General features: G+C 38.2%; 3 protein-coding genes across 6 annotated transcripts in view; 1 reads left to right on the top strand and 2 right to left on the bottom strand.

The window, feature by feature from the left end:
- Positions 1-517: 517 nt before the first annotated feature.
- LOC119692436 (cytoplasmic tRNA 2-thiolation protein 2-B) lies at positions 518-2,564 on the bottom strand. The gene is made up of 4 exons (XM_038113131.2): positions 2,119-2,564; positions 1,509-1,876; positions 978-1,256; positions 518-771 (listed from the first exon to the last, which is right to left on the bottom strand). The coding sequence occupies exons 1-4, from the start codon at positions 2,381-2,383 to the stop codon at positions 583-585; spliced, it is 1,101 nt and encodes a 366-aa protein (XP_037969059.2). The 5' UTR covers positions 2,384-2,564; the 3' UTR covers positions 518-582.
- A 5,898-nt stretch (positions 2,565-8,462) lies between these two features.
- On the bottom strand, positions 8,463-10,462 carry LOC119692437 (probable elongation factor 1-delta). 2 transcript variants are annotated; one of them, XM_048633436.1, is made up of 7 exons: positions 10,305-10,462; positions 10,062-10,156; positions 9,784-9,873; positions 9,363-9,551; positions 9,002-9,137; positions 8,673-8,914; positions 8,463-8,550 (listed from the first exon to the last, which is right to left on the bottom strand). In XM_048633436.1, the coding sequence occupies exons 2-7, from the start codon at positions 10,146-10,148 to the stop codon at positions 8,512-8,514; spliced, it is 783 nt and encodes a 260-aa protein (XP_048489393.1). In that variant the 5' UTR covers positions 10,149-10,156; positions 10,305-10,462; the 3' UTR covers positions 8,463-8,511. The 2 variants fall into 2 exon arrangements, with proteins under 2 accessions (XP_048489393.1, XP_048489394.1); XM_048633437.1 differs by lacking the exon at positions 9,784-9,873.
- A 6,513-nt stretch (positions 10,463-16,975) lies between these two features.
- The window catches only part of LOC105389190 (protein grainyhead), a 102,394-nt gene continuing 99,554 nt past the window's right edge, over positions 16,976-19,815 (top strand). For all 3 annotated transcript variants that reach the window (XM_048633301.1, XM_048633300.1, XM_038113018.2), the window contains exon 1: positions 16,976-17,233. In XM_048633301.1, coding sequence (XP_048489258.1) covers positions 16,991-17,233 — 243 coding nt within the window. In that variant the 5' untranslated portion in view covers positions 16,976-16,990. The remainder of the gene's footprint in view (positions 17,234-19,815) is intronic.

The following is a 19,815-nucleotide window of genomic DNA, read 5'->3' as shown; positions in this document are numbered from 1 at the left end:
TGGTTTTGAATGCATGCATGGGCTGTCTGGAGCATGTTATATTACCATCAAACCACCAAGATAAGAGAGCACCGCCAGTTGTTACTTTGCGACACGGACCACTTCACCTCACCAAGCCAGCTGGAGCGTTGGCATATAATTTTATATCATGAATCAGAGACTAAATTATATCTACACAGAGCTGCAAATAATTACACTTCAACATTATATTTGTATGAAGATGCATTTTTTAAGATTATCTAAAACTTTATAGGCGCTGCTTTTTGTTAACTTTTTTAAAAGCATGAGCCTCTTCTAATCAATTTGCTAACTTTATTATTGTGTTCCTGTACAAATAAAGAGTAAGTACCTATGTACAGTATACGGCAGAGAAATCTGACCCCTCTCAGGAACATTGTTACTATGAGAGGTGGGTCAGGTTTCTCTCCACATGACCGTACTCTATCGATAATATGTGTAGAATATTAGGTACCTTTAAAGTGGAATCAGGAATCAATAAGTTACAAAATACAATCTGTGTAGGTAATATATTTAATAACATAAGAATAGTGTAGATAGTAGATACCTACTTATTTATTTACATTAACTAATAGAAAATGCTTTATTTCTACTGCAAGAATAGCAATATAGCGGTAGAGATTGTTTCACAGTATCATTAAAGGATTGAGGTTCCAACATCTTTTGTTGCTGGGGATGACTGAGGCAGACAACTTTGGAAAAACTTGTTGCTTCTTGTGCCGTTAACTTGTCTTCTTTGATGTTCATGTCACTCTAAAAAAAACATCATTTTATATTATAAATTTTCTTTTTTGCTTCACTGGGGTAGATTTGTGGGCAAAACTTTAGGCTGGATGGTTGTATGGTATTGGTTAAAAATTGTAACCACCTACATAGATGTGTGGTATGGTTTAATAGAGCTTGAGTGTTTCATGAATTGAGACATGGTTGGTATAGTATTCAAAGTAAACATTGTTTACCTGACAGTGGAAACATCTTTTGTCACATTCATTAACAGCAGAGCCAATTTTTTCAGCTGTTTTGCAAACAGTTGATATTGTGGCAGAATAATTTTCCTGTAGATCAACCACAAATGAATTAATAAGTGACTGCAGGCTGTCCATATTGCTTTTATTTTCTTCTTGTGGAAGTGGACATGTTATCAGCTTGATAGCTGCATAGTTTGATAATTCCTCTTTAGTTATATCTTTCATGGGCCGCAGTACTTTCACTGTTTCATGTCTAGTATCCGAAAATCCCTGTAAGTAAATAAATGAGTTTATGAGGTGAGGCAAACAATTTCATAGGCCAAGAACAAATCAATGCATTTAGATTTAGAAATTTTATGATGAAATCCTCTTATCCCTCATCAGGGACAGATTTAGAAATTTAGCATATAAAAACAATCAGTTACATATGATAAGCAGTGGATAACATGATACTATTCACTACTTAAACATATTGTTCATCCCTGCAGATAAAAATCAAGGTTTTTTTAAAGATTAACTTACAACATCATGATGAAGTTGTGCCCCTCGGCCTAGTCCAATGTTAGACAGCAGGTTGCAAGCTAAAGTTGTAGTGGTTTCTCCAGTAAAGACACATGAACACTGTAGTATGCAGGCCATCTTTACGTAAAGTTTTTGTTTTTTCTTTTCTATGAAATCATTCCATTCTGTTTTAGACATTTTAGTCTTTTTAGAATTAAATCTGTTGATTACATCTTGAGATGTAGTAACAACACCACCATTAATGGGCACAACTATATTGTCATTAAAATCATTTGAAATATGAACTGTGTATAGATCAAACCCATATTTTGTACATTTATCCTTGATAGTGTTTAAAAGTTCAGTGTCTTTGTCCTCACTGGTAAAACCTGTAAAGTATTAAATTCAATATACCTAATTATTAAGGTAATTTTGGTTATTTATAAAGTAAAAAAATATGAAATACACTTACACATTTAATACTAATAGAATTTGATTTTATCAGTGAATTATTTAAATATGGTTGGTCATCTAGAGGACAAGATCTATTCAAAATATTGTTTACACACATTGAATGATTTAGTTGTAAAAGTTTATAGGTTGATATTAGTAGGTATATTTTGCATCTTACCAGTTATGTGAAGGCAAACAGGAATAATTCTCAAAATTTTATGAGTATTTAATTTAACACCATCGTGTACTAAATCCAGTAAAACTGATGATCCCAGTCCCCCTGATAAACCGACTAAAACTTTTTCTGTGGAAGAAAATACTTTGTTTTTTCCAATACTAGCACGAAATTTGTGATTCACATTTGTAATAAAACATTGGCTACAATAATAATCTTTTTTTCTTAACACAACTGTTCCTATACATTTGCACTTCTTGCATTCCATAGTTTTCTTTAACAAATTTACTTTATTTTAATTCCGATAGCAGCAACAGCAAGACATAAAATAAATATAACCTCAAAACAGGTCTTACAGATTATACTCCATGTGTCAAAATCACCACAGACTACATGATAGCAACCATAGATTCTCTATATAAACTACAAATAGATGCTGATTGATTACAAAACGCCTAGTCGAATCACAAAGTTGTTTTTTTTTTTTTTTTTTTTCGTCGGTAAGTGTTCCTGGTGGCACATGTGCTTGTGAAAAAAATTGCTTTCTTTTGCTTAAATTGCTTCGATTTCTTTATTATTCTATATAGTGCTGTTGTGCTACTTTTATATACGTATCTATTGTTAATTATTTGCTGTATTTGGTAAGTTTCCCTACTCTATTATTTTCTAACAAGTGGACAAAGAGGTTATGCCTAGTCATCATGGAGGGTGACGACGACAGGCCTCCTCCCGCTCCACCTGACTTATCCCCCGACCCTCTTGAGTCATCACCAGAACCCTGTCTCCCTTTTTCTCCTTTATCTAACCCCTATGGGAAGGATGAAGATTTGGAAATTAACAACCGTAAACGTCCGCGCCAAATAAACGCAAGCGAAGATGACACAGTTAGCTCCAAAACGGTCAAAACCAGTATTGGTCGAGCCCGCTACTCCCGTACAGACCGGTCCCCTTTTCTCGTCCACGTATCGCGAATTGAGGCTGATCCTCAAGCAGGATCATACATGCATCCGATCAAATTTGGCCAGCTTCTCATGAAACTCAAAATAAAAAATATCCTCCAAGACGGAATTAAAAAAGTAGGCCGCAACCGAGTTGCAGTCGAATTCCGTTCGGCTGACGCCGCGAACGCGTTTATTATAAACCCGGATTTAATCATTAAAGGCTACATAACAAGTATCCCAACCTATAACATTACACGCATGGGTCTCGTTAAGGAGGTCCCATCTGAATGGTCTGAGGAAGAAGTTAAGAATAACTTAACTCTTCCAACTGACTGTGGAGAAATTCTTAAAGTCAGAAGGTTGAATTATAGGTACCGATCCTCGGAGGGTCACTCTGAGTGGCGCCCTACACAAAGTGTAGTCCTAACATTTGACGGCCAAGTCCTTCCACAAAGGGTGTACTGCTGCTACTCCACGCTTCCAGTAGAACTGTACCAACTCCCAGTAGTTCTATGCTACAACTGCTGCCGATATGGACACACTAAGACAAAGTGCAGATCGAAACCTCGATGTCTTAAATGCGGAGGTAACCATTCAAATGACAGTTGTACAATACAAGAGGCAGAGGCCTGTTGCTTTTACTGCTCTGGCCACCATTTTGTCTCAAACCGGAGCTGCCCAGAATACATCCGCCAAAAAAATATAAAGGCTGTCATGGCTGAACGATGCATTTCCTTTGAGGAAGCATCAAAACAGTTCCGCGCTGTCTCCAGGTCCTATGCTGATGTATCTGCATCAGTCCCCCACACACTACAGGCTTCCCAAAATCCAAACTCTCAATTGAATAACTCCCCGTCCAGAAATCACATGCCCCCCTTTCTCCTGGTTATGATAAACAGGCCCATCAAGCTATCCTAAAAAGCTTTTCCATTCCATCTTCTTCCAATGGAACCGCCTTACAAAATACTAGCCCCCCTTCGTCTAAAGACAACACTTCTGTTTCTATCATAGAACTTCTACTTTCTCTCATATCATCATTAATTTCCAAAAACAATCTCTCTTTACCTGACCTCGTCGCGGCTCAACTCACTCAGCTCACCAACTCCCTTTCCAATGTCTCCTCTGACCTTCCTTCAGTGGAACGCTAGAAGCGTATCCCCAAAGAAAAATGAAATTTCATTCCTCATAAACTCTCATACCCCTCTCCTTTTTGCCATTAGTGAATCCTGGCTGTCTCCAAGATGTAGGTTTAACATAAATGGTTTTAGTACCTATGTCACGGTGGCACAGCAGTTTTAGTTAATAACTGTTCCCCCTCTACCTTAATCCCCATTCCCTCCTTTGGCGATGAAGTAAATATCATTGGCCTGAGAGCACAAAATATAAATTTTATTTCTATATACATATCTGACCCAAAAATTTCAATCATCCCCTATATCCGCAACCTGCTCGTAAGCATTCCCCATCCTCTAATTATATTGGGAGACTTTAACGGCCACCATTTTTCGTGGGGCTCCCCTCATTGTGACACTTTTGGGACTGCTTTAGCTGACCTCTTTGACGAGTATAACATGTGTGTTCTAAATGATGGTTCACCAACACGACTACCTCGCCCAGGTGAGACTAAAAGCTGCGTTGACCTCACTGTGTGCTCCCCTGATATTGCTTCAATGTTACAATGGCAACGTTTAAACTTAACGCATGGTAGTGATCACTTTCCCATTAAAACCACCTATTTGCAAAAATGCTTACCACAAATAGATAAATCACCATTGCTAAAATATCGCATAGCAAATGCCAACTGGGAACCTTATCGGAACCTACTTGAGCAACAGATATCATCGCTTCCAGTTGCTAACCCAAATAATGTGATGACTTGCTATGATGCTCTTACTTCTGCTATTACATCTGCGGCAGACTCTACCATACCTTTGAAAAACTCCCACTCCGGTAAGGTATCCTCTCCACCATGGTGGGATAGCGAATGCTCTGAATTGATAATAGATCGTAATAAAGCAGAAAGAGCTTACAACCAAAATATGTCATTTGAAAATCTAATAATATTCCGAAAATCTCTAGCTAAATCACGGCGTATATTCAAAAAGAAAAAATCCGCATCTTGGAAAAAGTTCTGCTCATCTCTATCCCCTTTCACTCCGCCGTCTGTTGTATGGAAATCCATTAATAGATACCGACGAGGCTGTTTATCGCAGAATTCTCCTCCTATTCCGCGTCATATAGCTGAGGGCTTTTTTGATAAACTAGCACCTTCTTATGTCCCAAATGAAAAAGAGTGTCCTTCAACTACTACTAATCCTAGTTCAAATACACATATCCACCCACTTAATATTCCATTTTCCCTTATTGAGCTTTCTTCAGTCCTCCAACACGTTCATGACTCGGCCCCAGGAATAGATGGCTTTCCCTATTCCTTTATAACGCAAGCAGGAGATAATTGCCAAAAATATTTTTTAAATCTTATTAATATCTGCTTCGACATTGGTTTTATACCTCCCACATGGAAGTCCCAAATCATTATCCCAATACTTAAAAACGGTAAAGCCCCGGATAACCCTGATTATTATCGACCAATTGCTCTTTCATCAGTTCTGGCTAAACTATTGGAACATCTCATCAAAAACAGACTTGAATGGATTGTAGAAAACAAAGGTTTACTTGCAGACTCCCAGTATGGTTTTCGTAAGGGATATAGTACAATGGACAGTATTAGTATCCTCATATCCGATATCCGTATAGCGTTTAGCAGAAAAGAGTCTGTTGTTGCGGTCTTTCTAGACATATCATCCGCATATGACAGTGTTCATCTTTCGATACTCAGGTATAGATTACATCAGCTGAATATTCCGGATAAGATGATTCAATGTATATGCCACTTACTTATGTCCCGCCAAGTCACGTTACGAGTCCCAGGAGAACATTTCGAGCCAAGAACTGTTTGGAAAGGATTACCTCAGGGTTCTGTATTAAGTCCCCTCCTATACAGCATTTACACATCAAATCTCCACACATCCCTCAATGATGACTGCCGTATCCTCCAGTACGCCGATGACATAGCACTATATATACCTAGTCACTCCGTTGAGGAGGCCAGCGAATCGCTTCAGATTTCTCTGGATTCCCTCAATGGATGGCTATTGGCTCATGGTCTCCATTTATCCGCCCCTAAAAGTTCGGCAGTCATATTTTCGAGATCAAGAAACATCCCTGACATAGACATTAAAATAGAAAACCACAATATCCCAATCAATAGCCATGTCAAATTTTTAGGAGTTTATTTAGACTGTAAACTAACGGGAGTTTTCCATTTAAACTACATTACCAAAAAATGTGAAAAAACACTAAATATTTTAAGAGTCCTCTCTGGCGTGTGGTGGGGTGCCCACCCTTATACTCTAAAATTAATGTATAATGCACTGATTAGGAGTGTTTTAGACTACGGCACTTTTCTACTGGAACCTTGTAGCAAGCAAGCTATAATTAAGCTAGAGAATATCCAGGCGAAGTCACTCCGAATCATTATGGGCTGCATGAAAAGCACCCCGATTAATGCAATGCAGGTTGAATGCGTTGAACCCCCCCTTGCAATCCGGCGCCAATTTATGGCAGATCGCTTTATTTATAAATCCTACATACGCGTAAACCACCCTCTCTATGAAAAATTAAAAGTATTATACAAACTTTGCAATAGAAGTGAATATTGGAAGCATAAAAATCCCCCCTTAATATTAAATAGTTTTAAGAAAATTCAAGAAATAGAGAGCAATAGCCCAATCATCCGTAATAACAAGTTACCCATTTTTGATTTTCCATACACATCCTTATTCTTCCACCCTTCTATCATTTCCTCTATTGGTATTGATAAACAAACCACAGCTGCAAATTCCATCTTTAAATCTGTTGTTTCCTCTAAGTGGCATAATTCACATCGTTTCTTTACTGATGCCTCCAAATTGTCGCATGACAGCCTGATTGGTGCTTCCGTATTCTACGAAAACTCAAACATAGAATTGTTATTCAAATGTCCCCCAGAAACGTCAGTTTACACTGGTGAGTGTATTGCTGTCCTAGAAGCCTGTTTATTCATCGAATCCCATAATATAAGTAATGCCATTATATTCACCGACTCTCAAAGCTGTCTCCACTCACTAACCCAAAACCCTCTTAAAACGAAAACCCATAGCAGACATATTTTGGAAATAAAAGATTGCTTAAGAAGATGCCACGAACGTGGGTATAATACCGTACTTGCCTGGATCCCTGGGCATTCAGGAATTACAGGAAACGAGCGCGCCGATCGGCTTGCCAAGTTAGCTACGACCAATACCAATAGTGATAGCAAATATTTCTCAATTCAACCATTTGATTTACTCAGCCTTCCTACAAAGGATTCCTTCTCTGCTTGGTCTCTACACTGGAAGGGATCGTGCAGATTCAGGGGCCTCTTTTTTTCTTCCATCCAGCCAAACATTCCAACCAAACCATGGTTCTTTAAATATAAGAAACTGCCAAAAGCCGTAGTTTCTATTTTATGCCGAATACGTCTAGGTCACTGTTGCACCCCGGTATTCCTAAATAAAATAAAAGTTAGGGACTCCTCTATATGCGAATGTGGACGAGAAGACGGGACCTTAAACCACATTTTCCTTAATTGTCCGCTATTTGGTCTGGATTGCCTGTACCCATATTTAACCAAATTAAAGGTCCCCCTTCCTGTTAACTTCCAACACCTCTTGTCATATTTTCCCAACCCTAATATAGTTTTTGCGCTTAGCAAATTCCTTCATATCAATAAAATAAAGTTATAATTTATCTATATAAGTATAAAATAACACAATATAATATCAATCCTATATTTATTATAATGATTATATAACGACTCTATATGAATCTTAAAGACATCTCTACTTTTTAATTTTCTTTCTCTACATGCTAAGCCAGAACACGACACTGGCACAAATTGTTGGCAAAACCGACAGATTGCCATAAACTAAAGTTGAAGTTGAATCACAAAGTTTGCCGTTGTGCAAAAGCGTACCATTATTAGTTTATAACAGACTTCGTTGGTCCTTGTCGACGTCGTTTTGTATAACTTCGTGTTCTCGCATCGCAAGCCGCCCGCCAAAAATTAGCGAAACATACAAAGAATACTTATAAACTAGGAGCAATCATCAATAGGCGGCCTTATCGCTAAGAGCGATCTCTTACAGGCAACCTTGATAAAGTAACTACGATTTATGTTACTTGACCAAAATGTAGTGGATATTTCCATACAAGTATCTGGCAGAATAAAGGGAAGAGATCAAGAGTCGGGGACCACCTTCATATTGGAACATTATTACCCTTGAATAAAATAATTATCTCCAGAAAACAAGTAAAATAATTTCATAAGAATACAAATTAAAAATCATTTATTTTATGAACACAAAAGATTTTTTCAGACTTTGTTGAAGGCCGCAATATCAACACTTTGTACCTGAAACAATTAAAACTATCATTAGCCATGCCATACGGGAGTAGGACGATTGCTTTGAATAAACAGCAATAAGGTTTATGTTTAAAAAGAAATTTGGGGGTTATAAATTATTTTTAACTTACAAAGTCTTCATTCTTTTCAATTTCCTCAGTCAGCCAATCAACGGAGACTTTGTCATCTTCCACAACACAGGAGATTTGCAGCTTGTGAATGCCGTAAGCCAGTGGGACGAGCTTGGCAGCCCCCCACAGGAGTCCGTCTGTGGAGATGGCACGCACTGCTTCCTCCAAAGCTTTCATGTCAGTCTCATCATCCCAAGGCTTCACATCTAGGATGATGTTGGACTTGGCTATGAGCACTGGCTCTGAAATAAAAACAAATCATAATATTATGCTCACATAATAATAGGAACTAACTATATTTAGCCATATCAAGTATAACATGTACATACTTTTAGATTTTTTTGCATTGTATGCAGCCAGGCGCTCTTCTCTGATCCTTGCAGCCTCAGCACTTTCTTCTTCATCATCAGACCCAAAGAGATCAACTCCGTCATCATCATCATCAGCTGCAGGTGCAGGTGTGGGCTGTAGACAGCAATGGTATTAAATAAATGTATGAAATATGAAACAGCCAAAGCAATTAATTTAAATTTGACCACAAATTTGACACACTATGAACCTTTCACAATAGACTTTTGGGACAGTTGCTGCAAAATTTGTTTGTAAAATTTCCAAGTATATTTTTTTTTTATTTAATTTATCCCATTACATATTATAAATAAACAGAATTATTCATTTTTTAATACTTACTTTAGCTGCAACTTTAGCTCCACCGGTGTTGGTTGATTCAATGTTGTCTACTCGGGCCTGCAGGCTGAGCACAAGGTTGCGAAGGTCATTAACAACTTTTTTCAAGTCAGCATTTTCCTTCTCAAGATTGTTGACTTTGTTGTTGAGTTCAGTGTTGGGGACACCAGCCAGGGTAGCAACACTCTCCATCTGAAAATGAAAACTTCATATTTCAAATACACTTTAATAGTATAATTTTATTTGTGACACAAAATGCATAGAACCTTGAAAAAAACCTAATTACTTTAATGGTAGTTGAAATAAAAAACTAAAGCACATCAATCAAACTACAGCATACAAAAAAGAGATAAAAAATTAATATGCAAAGTAAACTCAAAAGAATATGAAAAAGTAATGTGTTGAGAAAAATATATTTACTCACACATTCTAGAGAACTTTTGATGTGCTGTCTAGCTTTAGCCACTTCATTTGCCAAAGAAGATTGAGCTGACAATATTGGAGCAACTCCACCCTACAACAGTTGTTTAAGTTATATTGTAAAACAAATATTACAAATTATACAATCTTGACAAATATGTATTTATTACCTAAATAATGAAATTAGGTACACAATCTACATTTACAATCACACAAAAAAATATTTGAGGGTAATCTTTTACGTCATTTTGCAGGAACCACATAAAATTAGTAAACAGGTACCTTTGACAAAGACTCATAATAATCGCGCTCCGCATCATTGTAGATGTTTCTATCAAGCCAAACTTTTTCGTGAATAAGGGCCGACATTTTATGTTCTGTAATATAAATTATGGCATTGGGAGTAGGGTCATACTGAAATTTCACGTTGATTTATTTAGAATTTCTAAATTTGACTTATGAAGGTGATTGAGGTTAGAATTTTAAAGTAGGAACTTATTAGAAATACTCAAATATAATACTCACAGTTATCGTCTTATAACTTTCTATCAAATTGATAAAAGAACAATGAAGCACAGCAAACAATTAAAATATAAATTAAAAGCGGCTAATCTTTAAAAGTGCACCGTTCATGAGACGGTTTTTTGAACAAGAAAGAAAAAGAAAAATTCCACGACGACGAAACGTAGGCAAGCGTGTGACAGCTGTCAGTTGTAAAACGAAGTATTTTTCTGTAACGTTTGGAAGTTAATTTATCCAACGTTTGAGCCCATTTCGGTGGATTCACTTCAACATGAAAATGACAGCTAATTTAATGTTGCCAGAATAAACAAATATTTTTTATACTATATTTGTTATTTGTTCATGTAAGGAAAGACAGTTTCATGGACAGTGGACAGAGCCAGAGTTGTGGGTCGGTCCGGTCTTTGGAAGAATGGCGAAGTTCACGGCTGATGACTTATAACAACGCGGACTACTCAATGGCTTATGATGATAATGATGTTCGAAAGCCACTTTACTTAGGTAGGGACTACTTATAACAGGGAATTGTAGTTATGTCTATTTTGTTTCTACATAATATGTAAGTAGAGAAGTACTTATACTTAAGCAGACCGCGTCTTTAGATACAACTGGATGAACTGATGGTGTAGTGATCCTGACTGCTATGCCGAAGATCGTAGGTTGGTTCCCCGGCGGTCAGGCAATACAATCATAAACGCCTCGGTGTTGTTTGCGGCTAGGACGTCCGACTGGTCATCAGTTTGGAACACTAACGTATTCCGATATTCCGAGAGACCTCGATCACACAGAACGTTTGGAACCAAAAATCCCCGATCATCGACGCTTGTGATAGCCTTATCGAAGGCCTTAGCCAAGTCTCGCAACTTAACTGTAAAAAGTTGCGACATCCATTAATACCAAGTCGGTATTATTATTTATTCAGTCTCTACTTAAGGGTTCTCCTATCGTAACTTAAAAAGTGCTTACGAGTATAATGTATGAATTACCTTAACTCAACTGTCTTCAACGATTGACTTGGCTATGGTAGGTACTTAAGTACCTACTATACCATCTAAAACTGAACTTGTAAAAAAGCCAAGACTCACAACTCAACCGTAAAAAGTTGTGAGATCCACTACCTAGCACGGTCGGTTTATTAAATGTATTCAGTCTCTAAAGGGTTCTCCTATCTATCCTAAAGTATGCATAACGCAAGGCCTTTATGTGTATACAAAGTTCTTGGTATAACTTAATTTCTTAATGTAACACTATTTTACAGTGGCCATATAAATATAAAAGTGCGTGTATAATTAATTTTTATTTTGTGCTCGCAGTATTTTGTACGTAGAGGTAAAACGTATCGATCTTATGGGATATGGGACTTATAATAAGAGACAGTGGCGGATTTACAAATTTGCCGCTAGTAGGCCATTCAATTTTTGCCGCCCCTACTGACTTCTGACTGACTGACTGACTGAAATTCAATACGTTAGTTAATTCCGTTATTAGTATGATTGACGGTAGTTCCAGACGACGAGCGCCGCGCCGAGCCGCGAGCCGCACCCACCAACACATTCACACGCAGATTTGTCCGCGGACTTGTCGCCAGCCACAAATCTGCGGATTGGTGCGCCCGGTAATGGGAATCTTAAAAGTTTAAAAACAATAAAAAAAAATATAAATTTAAATGTAACTTGTTAACAATAAGTTAATGGTGACACGCAATTAGATCAAATAAGTTTTATTTTATTTTCTTGCGAGATTTTAAATTTGCAAAACTATATTGTCGTATGAAATCTTTTTAATTTTTCATAAGTTCTGACTCTATACACAAAAGAGATAAAGCATTATGCTTTTCTTAACTTAAAGTAGATCGTAGATAGTTTTTAACCCGTTTCAAGCAAGAAAAGCTTCTCTCATCTGAACAATTTATGTCACCGGGCGGTGTGCACAGAGCCATGCGAAGTGCTATACTTATCCAAGTTTGGATCAATATTATTCAAATTCTGTTTTCGCAGAAACAAATATATTAGCTACTTACCTACTTTGCAATGATCCAGAATCTGGTTTCGTTTATTTATATATGAATTGTGTACACGTATAATTATAGAAAACAAATCTGTAAAAAAATAGCAAAATTTGCCGCCCCTTTAAATCTAAGGCACTGGCCTACTTGGCCTATGCGTAAATCCGCCACTGATAAGAGAGCTCGTGTACAACACATTGAAGAAAGCATTACTTATAACTCAATGGTAGGTACACGAAGTCCGCAATCTCCTTCTCAACATTGGTTTTATAACATGAAGTCTCTTGATCTATTGATTGCTGCAATGAAATATCTCTGAAAGTTAAATGGAAAGCGGAAAGCTAAGTACTGAAACTGTATCTCACTAATAGTTTAAATATTATATTAAACCAAGCCACAGTGCCCAATAGTAGGCCTAGTGGTTTTTCAAATTTCAGAGCTTTTATCGGTATTAGCCCTAGTCAAATATGAGCTTTTTGCCTATGTATGTATGTATGTATGTATGTATGTATGTATGTATGTATGTTTGTATGTATGTATGTATATATGTATGTATGTATGTATGTTTGTCTGTTTCTTTGTTCCCTCCTGTAGCCTAAACGGCTTGATAGATTTTGATGTATGAGGTATCGTTAGAAGCGTATTGATTACGCAATGGTTATAGGCTATGTCACGTAAAGTCACGTTACATTAAAATGTACATAGCGCCCTCTAGAGGACATAAAGTGATGATCGAAAAAATAATATTTTTCCAACTATGCCATGTGGGGAATCAAATGAAAGGGCTTGATTAGCACATTACAAATATGCATATTGTAGGTAAGTATTTAATACAACACCAAAATTATTGAAATAAAAAATGTTCATTTAAACTAAAACTACCGACATAAAATTTCAACCAAAACTCACTAAAAAGTTATAAATAAAAAAATATAATTATAAAAACAAACAAAAAACCCGACCTAAAACAAGCCCCAATGTTAATGGAAAGTATCGCAGGCGGGGACCAACTTGACCGCCACACAATACCTATCTAAGTAACATTCAGCTAAAAGGTGAACCCTCTGCTGGTCCCATAACTGAAAAATAATGGAAAAATACACAGAAATAAACGTTTTTTTTGTACCATGGTAGAACTATCATTGGTTATTCATTGGAAGGAGACCCGTGCCCCAGCAGTGGGGACGTGATGGGTCGTCAATAGTCGTCATGAATGATGAATTAATATACAATGTGTTGTTTTTCGAACCCGAAAAACTTAAAGGGTGTATTCTACGAGTAATTTAATCGAGAAAACACCCCCATATGTGGGGTCAAATCTCAACATTCTAGAAATGGCGGCCATTTAAAAGTTTTAGTTTTCAGACATGAAATAAAATGCTTTTATCATAAAAAGTTACATAAAATAAGTTACAAGCACCTAATCTATTTTTTTTTGACACAAAAAACAGCAAAAATGTACATTTACTTGAATAACTTTCAAAATCGCCCCCTTTGATGGTATTTTTATGTATTCTTTTAAAAGTATTTGAGTTCAGCTAAACAATGATATCAAAACCATATTTTTACGTCGAGCCAGTCAAGAATTATTGAAAGTTCAAACACACCTAACGGAGCTCATGTAAGTTGATTTCCTTTACAATCAGAAATCTTTCACTAAAAGTTATGAAAGAAACACCAAAAAAAGTGGTTAGGTGTGTTTTGAAAAAAAAAAACAACAAAAAAACACGCACTCACGCCTTGTACTAAAGTACTCCCTTGCGGGGTAGGCAGAGGTGCATTGCTGCACCCACTTTTCGCCAGAGTGTTATGTTAGTCCCAATGTAATAGGGGGCGGGCCTATTGCCATTTTACGGGCACATCCAAGACCCGAGAACAAATATCTGTGTTTAAACAAATATCTGCCCCAGCCCATCCGTAAGCCGTTTGAATCTCGAGATATGAATTTTTATGAAAACTAAGGATCTAAAACTTTAAAATGGCCGCCATTTCTAGATTGTTGAGATTTGACCCCACATATGGGGGTGTTTTCTCGATGAAATCACTCGTAGAATACACCCTTAAAGTTTGTCGGGTTCGAAAAACAACACATTGTATATTTGCCAGCCAACATACATTTATTTTCATGTTGATGATTACAAAAAAGCGGTTTCGCTACATGGCAGTTTCTAATGGATTTAACTAGGTACAAACAAATGTGTAGTTTTCAGATTTTTCCCTCGATATGTAGGTACTATTTGATAGTACTAAATGGGAAAATGTAACGGATGAATTTCAATTTACATGATCGTCCAAATAGGGGATTTTTGCAACACAAAAGGTTGATATTGTCACATTCCCATGGGACCATAGACGCGAATGTATACTTTAAATTTAGCCCTCAGTGCATAAAAACTCCGCTCATGCAATTTCACTGGATGATTATCGCCTCGCACACCTGTGACTCATTGGGCATCAACGCACAGCCCAAACGGCTCAAGCTTCAATAATGAAACTCATCATTAGGTTTCTTAGGCAGCGTTAGTGATCACTAAGAAAGGATTTTCAGAAACTCAACCCCTAAGAAGTCCATCAGTATTAATGTTAGGATCCTAAACTTTTGGATTTAGGCTGAAGATTGAAAAATATTATAATATACTTATTACGTTTTTTGGCGATTTTGATGATTCCACTCCCATTAGGTTGAAAATAGAATTGAAGTCCTAAGAAAAAATCTAAACTAACTGGGTGATTAATCAACGAGAGCGAAACCGCGGGCAAAAGCTAGTTTTAATTTAATACGAAACTCATTTTCCATACATTCAGATGTTCTTGTAAAATTGTGTATTGCTGTCTATATAAAGTTTTTATCTATCTATCTAAAATTTAAATATATTTGATTTTGATTTAGTGAAACACTTCACTCTTTGCCCTACCATAGTTAATTTAATTACCATAAACCAAGTTTTAGGAGGATACGTTAATTAATAAATAATAATAATAAATATACACTGTTTAACAAGTGTTTAGACGATGTTTGACAGATTTTATAAGCGTTTGACAGCGCTAAACACCTGTTAAATACAGTCTAAGTTTTTGTGGTAAGGCCCTATATGTTTGCACAATTTGCACTGGAGAAAGATGGAAGATCACCAGCATGTTTCAATATTGCAATAAGAATGGTCCCTTATATTATTATAGTTACTTGATGCGGAGCTCGACATAATGTGTTACACACCTGTGGTGCGCGGCTTTCTCCGGTCATTTTAACATTTCTTGGAAGTTGAATAACCATCGCGGGTTTTGGCCGCCGCCTCGCTCGCCGGCTCGAGATTAAAATTAAGATTGTTTGTAAAATTCAACTGCAGCGGCCAACAAAACCAGACGCCTGGCGCGCTGTGGCTAAATTATCTTGCATCTAGATGTAACACCATGTAACGACATATTACTGGAGTAGTCCATGGAGTTTGAATACCTGACTTTGTAGGTATTTTTGACTGTTATCGTTAAAATACCAATTTTTGTAGTTTTTCATTCTGATAGTAAGGTCAGTCTGAATCCTGAAACTTTGATCGATGGTTCCTCAAAGTGCTCTACACTACAGTATTTAATCAGCTTTGATTTTATAGTATACCTACGAGTATCTCTTTCACTCTCTCAGTATTCAGCTACTTAGGACGCATAGTTTCTGTGATAACTTACATGTACAGTGTGATTGTGTGATACAGTAGGTAGTGTTTTCAGGGCTCAAGGGTTAGGGCGGGAACTAATGTCTAGCTTCTAACTAACTCAAACAATGTTATAAAGTCAAAAATTTATAACTAAATTTCATGGGAATATAACATTTAATTTGATTTGTACTGTCATTTGTTGAACTAAAAATGTGGCAGTTACTTATGTGCAAAGTATAAAATTTGTGAAATCCCTTCTGCATTCCTCACAACGGAGTTAAATATGAGTACATATACAAAGCACATAAATAAGTTTAATGTCAATGTTATCTTCTGATGTTGATGTTGATGTAAGGAGGTATAAGTACCTACTTTACCTACCTTATCATTATCATGACTTAATGAAATCACACATTAATATAAATTTAATTTTCAGTAGCACAAAATAAATCTAAATCAATATCTGAATAAGTAGATCTAGCCCTTACTTACTCAAAAGCATACTTAATGTAAAATTTACGACTATCACAAAGTAGCGTTGAGTTAGTGTCGTTCCTTAGCCTAGGCATCTACCTACATTACCTAGCTAACTGCTTATTATGGTAGCGATTCTGTTAGTGTTGGCGAGAAAACTCTTATTAATATTATTACACCGAATAATCTGGTTGCAAGTCCAATAAGGGATATTGCGTAAAGTTTGGTAATTTCATTCGTCCCAGATTTTGCAACTTGTGTCTGCGACGTCGCAGGAGGCAGCGGGGCGGGCGGGGGCGGGGGCGGGGGCGCACGCACACCACTCACCGACGTGCGTAGCCTCCGGGCATGCCGGCTTCTCTCTACTGCTGAAGGCTACGCGGAAATAAGCTCTTTCTTGAAACACTAGACAACTTCGCTCTAAGAATCTATCCCGTTCATTCTCTTAGGTGTAAACAAAACCGTAGGGTCCCGTGATATGACAGTGTATTCAACGAACTGAACAACTACGTATCTTTATTTGATCGAAGCCTTTGTTAGGTTATATTGAACGGTGGGCAATGTCCTCGGGCAGCGGCGGGAGGCTGGAGGTCCAGCATGCGCGGAAGATAAATTCGTCGTTTTGGTGCGTGCGGGAGAATGTGAGGGCGCGGGGGGGCGCGGGCGCGGGGCCGGCGCCGCGCGCGGAGGCTGCAGCGCTCAGAGCACCTGCGCCCGCGCTCCGTAGCGCCGCTCGCCGCGTGCTCAGTCCCCGCGCCCGCGCCCCCCCGCGCCGCGCCGGCCGCGTCGCGACGCCGCCCACGGTATGTCAGACGCCGATGGCGCGTCGGGGTCGGGCGGCAGCGCGCCCGCCACTGCGGCCCGCCGCCGCCGCCGCCGCCGCTTGCTGGCGGAGGCGCAGCCACCGGCACCGGCCGGTTTTGTAATTTCGCCGGGCGAGCTGTGACGTCACGAGACTAGTTTGACGCGTGTGCGTGACGGCTCGTACCAGCAGGGCCCGCCGCCCCCGCCCCCGACCTTCAGATTCAGTGTCGTGACGTGCTCGTTTGTCTATCGGAAGTGGTGTTTGTGATTCGGTTCTCGTTTCAAAGAATCAAATAATAACTTCTAATAAGATTCCCCATAGCGTAGGTACTAAACCCACATAAGTGGTATCTCGTAGACCCCGATGATTGGTTTGAGATTTTGCGTATTTCTTGTATTCAATGCTGTTTCATACGTATTCGTTAAAAGGATCAGTTAGCGTAAATTTAAAAATATTTTCTGCTTGCGAGCTTAATTATATGGATGCACACAAGCTCTGTTGCCTTGCGGTGGTGTGCGTGCGTGGTGTGTGCGGACACAGGGTGCGCCAGTGTGCGTGTTCGTCTCGACGAGCTACAGCGCGGGCTCGGAGGTGCCAGGCACACACACACACACACACACACACTCACACACACACAGACAAGCCTCGCCGTGGTACTTTTGTAATTTTATTTTTCCTTCTGTAGCGAGAGGCGGTGGTGGAGCTTGCAGGAAACTAATGGAGGGTTCCCTTCTCCCGAAGATAAACTTAGCATTCAATAAAAAATATATACTTAAAGAAGTTCTTAGATTGTTTGTCTAAATTGTTTTGTTGTGACGTGATTAAATGTAGGTGCTTATCATTAGGCACGGTGAGGTTAGGTGCAATTACCGAGCTACTTTACTCGTTAGTGTCTGACATGTCAAACCGGCTTTGTACGTTATTGTACTATCGCACTCTTGATGAATGATACTGATTGATACCAAATCACGTTCCCTTCTGTTGTAGTCGCTACCTCGTTTCATTGATTTCGTTTTGGAATAAGATTTGTTGTCAGCGATGGGTCGGGTATCTTGTGTATGGCAGCCTCCCATCCCGTGCGTCGTCGTTGTCTTTGTTGCAAATCCTTAAACTCGCCTGAGGGGAAAGTTCGACAGAGAAAACACTTATTTACATTCACTTTTAACTTGGCTTCACTCCCTTTATTGGGTGTGATGAGTTTTTATGCTTACATGATACTTCTCCTTTGTCTCTTGTTTTATTGAATAAAGTTATTAGGAACAATTTTTGATAAATAAATATTAAAATAAACATCCAATATGTATGTCTCTTTAACTATAATTAACTATAATAAAATATCTTCGAATAACTGTCCATTCCCTTAGGCGTTTACCCATACTGAATAATATTGCTCCTTGAACTTACAAATGGCAGACAAGTCTAAAGGCTATCTCATTCACTCTTATAGGATTTCATATCTTTGTCCTCTCTTTGGTATTGGAGAATGAGTGTTTCGAGCTATAGTTTTATAGCCAATAATGAACTTTATAGGTAGGCAAGGCTCACTAATTGAGGCTGCGCTTGTGGTGGCAGATTGTGCTGGTGTCTGACAGAAGGCTCCCTGCCGTGCAGGCGGGACACCGGTGACGGGTGACGTGGTTCCAGTTCCACTCGTCAAGAACAAAGCAATTACTTACATTTAAAATTATATTATGAACAGTGGCGGTCTCGCTATCTCGCTAATCGTATCAAATTCGAAAAGCACACTTGCTTGCTTTTAACTGCTCATTTAAGAGCTAATGAAAATAACACTGTATATTGTATACTTATGCCTACCAAAAGAGTCACAAAATTCAGCTTTCAAATGTGTAGATGGAGTTAAAAAAAATACTGAATCAGCCTGATTAAACGTACGTAACATACAACGTTTATTAAACCAACAAAATAAACCCCATTCCATACGTTACAAACAGACCTATTTATGTCATACGATACAGATGCACATAATGTGTTGAAGCAGTGCATATTTACGAAATAAGAAACTCTTACGATAATCATAAAATTAAATCTTTGGATGTTAAAATACCACAGACTTTCAAAGCTAAGTATTCGTTGTCAATTCCATCGCGTATGTAATTTGTACAAACTTTCCTTTTGCACATATTGTATTCTAGGGATTACATAGGTACTAAAGGTTAATAAGGAAAAGCTTTGTTTACTTATGATGCTCATTGATACGAAGGTATAGTTCCTGCACGTGGTGCAGTGACCAGTTTGTCCCGTTGAGTGCGGCCGCGGCTCCTGAACGAGTTCCTCGTCCGCAATCAGGTGTTCACTTGATACTCGTTCTTCTCTCACTGCGCTCAGATCAGCTGTTTCGGATCCTTACACTTTCCCAGATGTGAACACTAAACAGGATTTCGTACCTTTCATACCTTGTCTATGTTTGCTTTTGTTGTAAGCTTCCCTACGAGATGTTTCGGATCGATAGTCACGCGTACTTTATCACGAGATATACGAGCGAGCACGTCCTGACATTGGATATAATAAATGAAATTACACAATATTCCTTGTGGGAATATGGTTCCAATTTTGCGTGTT

Source organism: Plutella xylostella, chromosome 5 (genome assembly GCF_932276165.1).
Source record: "Plutella xylostella chromosome 5, ilPluXylo3.1, whole genome shotgun sequence".
Lineage (NCBI taxonomy): Eukaryota > Metazoa > Arthropoda > Insecta > Lepidoptera > Plutellidae > Plutella > Plutella xylostella.
This window is presented reverse-complemented; position numbering and strand designations above follow the sequence as displayed.